General features: G+C 41.4%; 1 protein-coding gene across 1 annotated transcript; it reads right to left on the bottom strand.

Moving 5' to 3' along the window:
* Positions 1-3,005: 3,005 nt before the first annotated feature.
* Positions 3,006-4,258, bottom strand: LOC145468282 (beta-1,3-galactosyltransferase 1-like). The gene has a single exon (XM_081451972.1). The coding sequence runs from the start codon at positions 4,256-4,258 to the stop codon at positions 3,038-3,040; it is 1,221 nt and encodes a 406-aa protein (XP_081308098.1). The 3' UTR covers positions 3,006-3,037.
* Positions 4,259-9,861: the final 5,603 nt, after the last annotated feature.

Below are 9,861 nucleotides of genomic sequence, written 5' to 3'. Positions count from 1 at the left end.
AAGCTCCGCTGATGGGCCACTTGGTTCGTTTGCAGGCTTTACCCCTCCCCTGCTTAAAACAAGCGCCCCTCCCATCAAGCGCCCCTACACGTAATAAACGCCTTCATGTCAAAAGTGACATACAAGACCTTGAAATAGCTCAGACTTATTAGTCTACTTTCTCGTCTAAATATGATATGTACGTTGCATTGATTTGGAATAAACAAGAGATCAAATGCATGGTGGTAAAAAAAATACAAACAAATAAAAATAACCAAAGTAAAAATAATAAAACAGTAATAACTAAAAATAACTAAAAATGATCATACTTACAAAACAAAGAACGACTATTCACAAATTCTGTAAAAAGATAGGTCTTAAGGGCCTCTTAAAACTATCAATCGCATTTAATCTGCGCAAAGCTAATAAGGGTAAAATATTCCAAAGTCTTGGGGCAAATACAGAGAACGTTAACGCTCTATCTCCGTAAGTCGTAAATGCACTACAATCTTGGACAAAATGCATGGAACATCTGGACCACCCCTCCCCCCATTTCAATGATGCCAAAATGGCGCGTTTTTGCTCCTTCGCGCCTTCATCATTGCTTTGGGGGGGGGGGGGATGGGGGATAATTGTTCCATTTTATTCTGTCTAAGATTGTAGGCTGATCTAGATGCATATTAGTAACAGAGCGCATTGATCTTAAGTGAGTACAATAATGTAAAAAAAAAATAGATAGATAGGCTGGAGACATACCATTTGTAGACTTAAACACTAATACTGAAGATTTTAAAAACTACACGATAATGAACGGGGAGCCAATGACGGTCAAACAACACCGGGGTCATCGCTGAAACGTAGAGACCTGCGACACAGGTCTGTGTTTTCTGAACATATTGCAATTTCCTTAGCTGACACTTTGGAGAACCAAAGAGTAAGGAATTACAATAGTCAAGTCTCGATATCACAAATGCATGGACTGCAATTGCTGATGACCCCTTTGAGGGGTGTTTCCTTTACCCATCCAAATTCCTCAGATGGTAGAATGACGAAAAAAAACAATGTTACTGAAAAGTTTATTCTCTGCTATCCACGAAATCTTGAACCAAATCTGGTGGAAATGCCATTGCCATCATAACGACTCAATGCATTTTTAATCAACAAAATTCAAAAACGACAGCTGGAAACTGGAATTGTGATCAGCACGCTCAGAAATAGAACCTCTGAACATGAGAGCAGCAGACAGTTTATTAAGCAGCGGTGGTGATGACAGTTTTCTGAAAAGCCATCACGCAAAAACGGCATGGAAAAACATGTACTTTACAAATCCATCGGGCGTTTACCAAGGCTGAGCCCAAGATGGAACTAGCCGTGGGACGGGAACAGTTCAAGAAAGAGCAAGGAAAACTACCGGAATGGCGCCTAATGATCAGAGCCTTCAGACCTACCAGTAATCTGATAAGCACTCGTAATTGTCTCAAGCAAGTGTTATCAAACAGGAACAGTTTGCAGTGTGCAAAACCTTCGTGGTTATCAAAGGAAAAATAGACTCGCCAACTCTTATCGAGCTATATACTACACTTGTAGAACGTGGAGTGTTGTTGATAGGTGCAACTTGCACTGGTCTCGACAGCGTTTAACACAGGCTAGAGTTGAAGGATGATTCAACAAAAAAACATGTGATTTTCGATACTTTATTTCAGACCTGACCCAAAAACCGATACCATATTTACGACCTCTAAAATTAGTAGACTTCAGTTCTCAGCTCTAGCTACTTTGGCCACCGCTCACATGTAAATTTTATTTCCTTACGGCTTTATATTTCTTAACTTCTTACCATTTTCATTTACTTTACCTGTAAATTGTATTTGAAATGCCCAGTATAATGTAAATATATAATTGGATTGGATTGACTTGATACATGACCTCGGCTAATATATAACCAGGTATGCGCTTAAATGCATTTGCGTAAACATCTTATAGGAACTTCATATTTCCCGGAAAACAACATTCCTAATCCTGACCTTATTTTCAGGAGGGGTAGAGGCTATAAATATATGTTTCAAGGGGGGAGGGGAGTTGGGCGAGTACGTGACAATTTATTCTTCGTGCTTCATGCTCATAAATACAAATGAGAGATGAATACAGTCTGGGTCATAACCCGAACTTGATATGAGAAAACGTGGAATGTAAAATGAGAATGTGGAGATGTGGAATGTGGAATGTGGAAACGCGAAATGTGGGGATGAAACACGTGGAAACTTTAATGTGGAATGTGAAAATGTCTAATGTGAAATGTAGAATGTGGAAATTCGGAATGTAATAATGTGGAGTATGGATAATTAGGAGTGTGGAAATGCAAAGTGTGAAAAAGAAGAGTGTGGAAATGTAGAATGTGGAAACATAAATTGTGTAATGCGGAAACGTTGTGTGTGAAGGTGCAAAAGGATGCACACAAACAATGAAAGCGGACGTCCATAATTTTGGGATGTTTTTCTAAATTGTAGAATCGCAATAATTGAGTGCTATAAATGAGAAAATAAGCTTAAGGCTCCTATCAACGCCTTGATCCTTAGTAGGACGGTGGGGGGGGGGGGGGGGGGGGAGGGGGGTCTCCCAAGTTCGGAAGCTGGAATATACAGTCTCCCTCGTTTTTATTTTTTATTTCAGTCTCCGTGTTTTTGCTCGCCTCCAACCCACCGAGTGCCTGGAACAGTCTTGAACTGTACATGTATTTACTGTCTAAACAACATTCTTAAAACTTTTTCTGATTTATTTTCCTCATTTTATTATACCATGTACACATCTCCTCTCTTAAGAGTTCTGTTTTCTTTTAAATATTTATATAAACCTTACGATAACAAGAGACTGACTAGAAAACTTTCAGGTTATTTTAGTCTCCAGACTAACATTGTAAATTTTTTTCCTGTCCTTCTATTTAGATATATATATATATTTTGGAAAACTGTAAACAAGTATGGAAAAAGTTATTGTTGTTGTTGTTGTTGTTGTAAGAGCCTGGAAGAGTCTAGAACTGAATTAAGGCATCTGGTTTGTATCACCCTTTACTGTGAACCCTAAACAGTGTCGTTAAACAATCACCAAGAGCCTGGTGCTGAACTAAGGTATTCGGGACAACATTACATTCATCGTAGTTACGAAACGGCATAACGAAGACACTATGGTCCACGGGTGTCACACCACTTTTCTTTGCAAGCATCCCAACATAAACATCATCTATTCTGTATCGCTTAACCACGTCAAATAACGGAACTAGACACTCGATAACATCATATGATATAACAAAGCCACCACCACTACAGAAGTTGGGATAGTATTTACCACTATACTCTATGTAACTGACCCGCCATTTGCCTTTACCACGTTGTACTATGGGATTGTGGTTAACTTTGCCCATATAAAGGCCTTTCTTAGGCGTTGATTTCAAACGCAAGACATCGATCAAACGTCTGGTGTTGACGAAAACGTCATCATCTGTCTTTAAAAGAAACAAGAAGCTACAATATCTAGCTGCCCATTCAAAGGCCATCTGAATCTTCAAACTCTGGTTCCAGTAATGTTCGTAGTAGTTTCCATGTATTACGTCACCGTATTTCTTACTTTCTGTTATGATCAAATCTGACTGTGCGTGATTTCGTGTCTTCCCGAGAAGAAAGAATGTCTTCCAGTTAGGGGAAAAGTTGTCGTAGGCACCCCATGTTTGACGAATTAAATCTCTTCTGTCAAAATTTTCCGGTGCCGATGAAACTAGGATAAGTAAAAAGTACTGTCGTCTACAAACTGTCTTGGTTATCAAAGTAGTTTTGTGCTGGGAGGTTGTCCTCCAGGATTTACAATCGTTATGAGGAGCAGGCTGACCCGAAGAGCGCTTGCGCCCAAAACGGCTGGAAGTCAAGTTTTTTTGCAGAGGGGTAACCACTGTCAGTAGTTCGCGTGCGCCATTTTCGTAGGTGGGAAGGTAGTCGGAACTGCTGGAAGTGAAGTCTCTTTGCCGAGGGGGAACCACTGTCTGGAGCGCGCGTGCACCCTTTTCGTAAGTAGGAAAGAGGTCAAAACTGTTGGAAGCCAAGTCGTCAGTAGGAGCCATAGTAAGGGGAAAGCGTGTACCTTGACCTTGCAGGGACTTGATGTCAAAGCCAGCCAATAATGTTGTTATTAAAGCAGCGACTGTTACGGTGACAAAAAGAATCTGCCGTCTTCTGCTGAGCAAACGAAGTTTCCAAGGAAATAGCAGACAGTGTTTTATCTGGTGAAGCATATTTCCTGTTGAATTGAAATGGCTTCTTCCAGGGTTCGAGCTCCTCCTAGAAATGTATTAATAAGTACCTATTCAGTGACCGCCCTTAGAGAAGGTGCGAGTTTGCTAGTATCGCTAAAAATGACATAAATTTACTCTACTCGAAAGATCATAATGTGATATTTCATATATTCACCTGCTTGAAGCTAAGTCGTGGGCGCATCATTTCAGAACAATATCGAAAAAAAAATGACTTTTTTCAAATTTGTTTTAATATTCATGAATTTACATTTGCAATAGCAATTGCTAGCTCGGTCATTGTGTAATGACTTAAGATCTTCTAAAAGACGCCCAAGTACGCTTGACATAATTGACTTTTGCATTGATCTGCCTAATTAAGTGTCCACTCATAACTCTGAATAGCTAGCGACAACCGCACAGAAATTAAAAAATTAAAAAAAAAAAAACTCGCTTAAAAAGGCTTTAATTTCTTTCAAGCAAAGACACCAAACGTCCGAATGTAATCCGTTTTAATCTTCTCCAATTTTACCCACTCATTTCCCACTTTCGTTTTTTGTTGTTCTTCTACAGCTAAGAGCCATCATCACGTTGATACATAAATTGTCTAAACTTGCGTGACCTAGCCATTCCCATAGGACTTCTTTCTCGGCTCACGTTAGAAAATATAACCGCTTACGGGGCCAAAAGGGACATTTTTACGGTATTTTCGCACTACAGACTAATGAATCATGTACGGATCAGAAATAAATTTACCATTAAGATATCCGTCATCTTTGCCGAACATGAACAAATGTACTTTGCACTGTTTTAGGATTACACACATTCAAATTTAGACCTACAATCCACCACAAAAGTCCTTGGCACACCTGGATCAGATCACAAGAAAATGCGTTAACAAGGCATTTTCGGGAAAATCAGGGGGTGAGAGATTGTCGCCCATATCAACTTTCTTTTCTCCGGTAAGTTCTCGCGCGTTTAGAGATGCACCGCACTCGCGTTTTAGGTGCGGGGATCCGAACCAATGCTTACCTAACTTTTTAAAGATGCTACTTTTAGCCCTCGCCCAAATCTGCATACGTGTATTTCACTTGTGAAAGTCTATCGATTTGGACAGTGCTTGGGTAACAGATTCTCACCCATATCAACTTTCTTTTCTCTCGTAAGTTCTCGCGCGTTTAGAGATGCGCCACACTCGCGTTTTAGGTGCGGGGATCTTAACCAATGCTTACTTAACTTTTTAAAGATGCTACTTTTAGCCCTCCCCCAAATCTATACACGTGTATTTCACTTGTGGAAGTCTGTCGCTTTGGACAATGCTTAGGTTAAAAAATTCTGGCTCATTTATATCTGTTTTTTCACTCGCGAGTTTTCGCGCGTTTAGCGATGTGGCACACTCGCGTTTTTTGTGTGGGGATCCCAAACTATGCTTACGGGGCTCTTTAAAAATGTTAGTTTTGGCCCTCCCCCAAATCTACACAAGTGTATTTCACTTGTGGACGTCTATCGATTTGGACAGTGCTTGGGTTAGATATTCTTTCTCATGTCAATTTCCTTTTCTCCCGCGTGTTTTCGCACGTTAAGCGAGGCGGCACACTCGCGTTTTAGATGTGGAGATCCCAAACTTTGCTTACCTCGCTTTTTAAAAATGCTAGCTTTACCCCTCTTCCAAATCTCCCACATGTATTTCACCTGTGGAAGTCTATCGATTTGAACATTGCTTGGGTGGATATTTTTAACGATGTCAATTTACTTTTCCCTTGTCTTTTCTCGCGCGTTTAGGCTATACGGCACACTCGAACTTTTGGTGTCGGGATCTTAAACTATGCTCACAGGGCTTTTTAAAGATGCTAGTTTTGGCCCTGTCTTAAATTTACACGTGTATTTTTTACTTGTGGGAGTCTTTCGATTTTCAAAGTGCTTGGGTAAGAGATTTTCCCCCATATTTAAATTCATTTTCTCTCGTAAGTTCTCGCGCGTTTAGAGATGCGCCACACTCGCGCTTTTGTTGTGAGGATCCCAAAGTATGGTTACGGGGTCTTTAAAAATGCTAGATTTGGCCCTCACCCAAATCTACACAGGTGTATTTTACTTGTGGAAGTCTGTCGCTTTGGACAATGCTTGAGATGGAGATTCTCGCCCATGTATATTTTTTCTCTCGCGTGTTTTTGCGCGTTTAGAGATGCGAAACACTCGTGATCTCAATTTATGCGTACTGGACTTGTTAAAGATGCTACATTTGGCGCTTTCTCAAATCTACACACAAATATTTCACTTGTGGAAGTCTGTCGCTTTGGACAATGCCTGGTTTAAAGATTCTCGTCCATTTATATCTATCGATTTGGACAGTGCTGGGGTGAGAGATTCTCGCCCATATCAACTTTCTTTTCTCTCGTAAGTTCCCGCGCGTTTAGAGATGCGCGACACTCGCTATCTAGGTGCAGGGAGCCCAACCAGTCCTTACCTAACTTTTTGAAGATGCAACTTTTAGCCCTCCCTCAAATCTACACACGTGTATTTCACTTGTGGTAGTCTGTCGGTTTGGAGAATGCTTGTGTTGCAGATTCTCGCCCATTTATATTTTATTCTCTCGCGTGTTTTTTGCCACACTCGCGATCTCGGTGTCGGCATCTCAAGCTATGCTTACTGGACTTTTTGAAGATGCTAGATTTGGCTTTTTCTCTAATCTACACACGTGTATTTCACTTTTGGAGGTCTATCGATTGGGACAGTGTTTGAGTTGGAGATTCTCGCATATATCAACTTTCTTTTATATCGTAAGCTCTCACACGTTTACAAACGCGCCACACTCGCGTTTTAGGTGCGGGAATCTCAACCAATGCTTGCCTAACCTTTTAAAGATGCAACTTTTAGCCCTCCCCCAAGTCTACACATGTGTGTTTCAGTTGTGCGAGTCTACTGATTTGGACAGTACTTGGGTAGGAGATTCTACCCTATTACAACTTTCTTTTGGCTAGTAAGTTCTCGCGCGTTTAGAGATGCGCCACACTCGCGGTTTTGGTGTCGGGATCTTAAACTATTTCTCTTTGGACTTTTTAAAGATGCTAGATTTGGCCCTTTCTGAAATCTACACACTAGTATTTCACTTGTGGAAGCCTGTTGCTTTGAACAATGCCTGGGTTAGAGATTTTCGCCCATTTATACTTTTTCTTTACTCGCGTATTTTAGCGCGTCTAGCAATGCGGCAAACTCGCGTTTTTTGGTATGAGGATCCCAAACTATGCTTAAGGGGCTCTTCAAAAATGCTAGTTTTGGCCCTCCCCAAAACTACACAATCGTATTTTACTTGTGCAAGTCTATCGATTTGGACAGTGTTTAGGTTGGAGATTCTCGCCCAAATCAACTTTCTTTTCTCTCGTAAGTTCTCGCGCGCCGCACTCGCGTTTTAGGTGCGGGGATGCCCACCAATGCTTACCTAACTACTTTTAGCCGTCCCCCAAATCTACACACGTGTATTTAACTTGTGAAAGTCTATCGATTTGGACAGTGCTCAAAGTCGCCGAGACCGGGCTACGCGCAGCGTGATTTTGACCAACTTAACGTCGATTTCTAGGAACTTAGGCGATAATATCAAGTCCTAAGGACTAAACTAATTCGAGAAAACTTTGCTTTTCAGTGAATGGGACAGAGGAAAAATTTTTGAACGCTTGGTTATGAGCAGTCTGGCCGAAATTTAGCTACCTAGTGACTAGAAAGTCGCCGAGAATGGGGTACGCGCAGTGTGATTTTAACCAGGTTTGGGTCGATTTCCAGGAACTAGAGCGATATTTCCGAGTCCCAGGGACTCTAAACTAATTCGAGCAGACGTTGGTTTTTACTGAAATGGACAGAGGAAAAATTTTTGAATGCTTGGCTATGAGCAGTCTGGCCGAAATGTAGCCCCTCTATAACTAACTTAGTGACTAGAAAGTCGCCGAAACTGGGCTACGCGCAGCGTGATTTTGACCAACTTTGGGTCGATTTCCAGGAACTTGGGTGATATTTCCGAGTCCCAGGGATTCTAAACTAATTCGAGAAGACTTTGGTTTTCAGTGAAATGGATAGACGAAAAATTTTTGAACGTTTGGTTATGAGTAGTCTGGGCGAAATATAGCCACTTAGTGACTAGAAACTCGCCGAGACTGGGCTACGCGCAGCATGATTTTGACCAACTTTTGGTGGAATTCCAAGAACTTGCGCGATATTTCCAAATCCACGGGACTCTAAACTAATTCAAAAAAACACGCGAGTAAAAAAAAGATATAAATGGGCGAAAATCTTTAACCCAGGCATTGTCCAAAGCGACAGACTTCCACAAGTGAAATACACGTGTGTAGATTCGAGAAAGGGCCAAATCTAGCATCTTAAAAAAGTCCAGTAAACATAGTTTAAGACCCCGACACCAAAACCGCGAGCGTGCCGCATATCTAAACGCGCGAGAACTTACGAAAGAAGAGAAAGTTGATATGGGAGAGAATCTCCAAGCACTGTCTAAGTTAATAGACTTCCACAAGTGAAGTACGTTTGTGTAGATTTGGTGGAGAGCTAACACTAGCATTTTTAAAGAGTCCCGTAAGCATAGTTTGGGATTCCTACACCAAAAACGCGAGTGTGCCACATTGCTAAACGCGCGAAAACACGAGAGATATAATTGGGGGAAAATCTTTAATCCAGGCATTATGCAAAACAACAGACTTCCACAAGTAAAATACACGTGTGTAGATTTGAGAAAGGGCCAAATGTAGCACACCTAAAAAGTCCAGTAAGCATAGTTTGAGATCACGATACCAAAAACGCGAGTGTGCCGCATTGCTAAATGCGCGAAAACATGAGAGTGAGAAAAAAAAAAATCGGCGAGAATCTTTAGAAATTCTCCAAAGCGACAGACTTCCACAAGTGAAATACACGTATGTAGATTTGGGGGAGGACAAAGAGTAGCATCTTTAAAAAGTTAAGTAAGCATTGGTTAAGATCCCCACACCTAAAACCCGAGTGTGGCGCATCTCTAAACACGTGAGAAGTTACGAGAGAAAGGAAAGTTGATATGGGCGATAATCTCTCACCCAAGCACTGTCCAAATCGATAGACTTCCACAAGTGAAATCCAAGTGTGTGAATTTGGGGGAGGGCTACAAGTAGCATTTTTGAAAAGTTACGTATGCATTGGTTTGGATCCCCGCACCTGTAATGCGAGTGTGGCGCATCTCTAGACGCGGAAGAACCTACGAGAGAAAAGAAAGTTGTAGGGGCAAGAATCTCTCACCCAAGCACTGTCCAAATCGATAGACTTCCACAAGTGAAATACACGTGTGTAGATTTGGGGGAGGGCTAAAAGTGCCATTTTTAAAACGTTAGGAATGCATTGGTTTGGATCCCTGCACCTAAAACGCGAGTGGGGCGCATCTCTAAACGCGCGAGAACTTACGAGAGAAAAGAAAGTTGATAGGGGCGAGAATCTCTCACCCAAGCACTGTCCAAATCGATAGACTTCCACAAGTGAAATACACGTGTGTAGATTTGGGGGAGGGCTAAAAGTGCCATTTTTAAAACGTTAGGAATGCATTGGTTTGGATCCCTGCACCTAAAACGCGAGTGGGGCGCATCTCT

This window comes from Orbicella franksi, chromosome 14 (genome assembly GCF_964199315.1).
Source record: "Orbicella franksi chromosome 14, jaOrbFran1.1, whole genome shotgun sequence".
NCBI lineage: Eukaryota > Metazoa > Cnidaria > Anthozoa > Scleractinia > Merulinidae > Orbicella > Orbicella franksi.
Note: the sequence above shows the minus strand (reverse complement) of the source record. Positions and strands in the feature narration are given on the sequence as shown.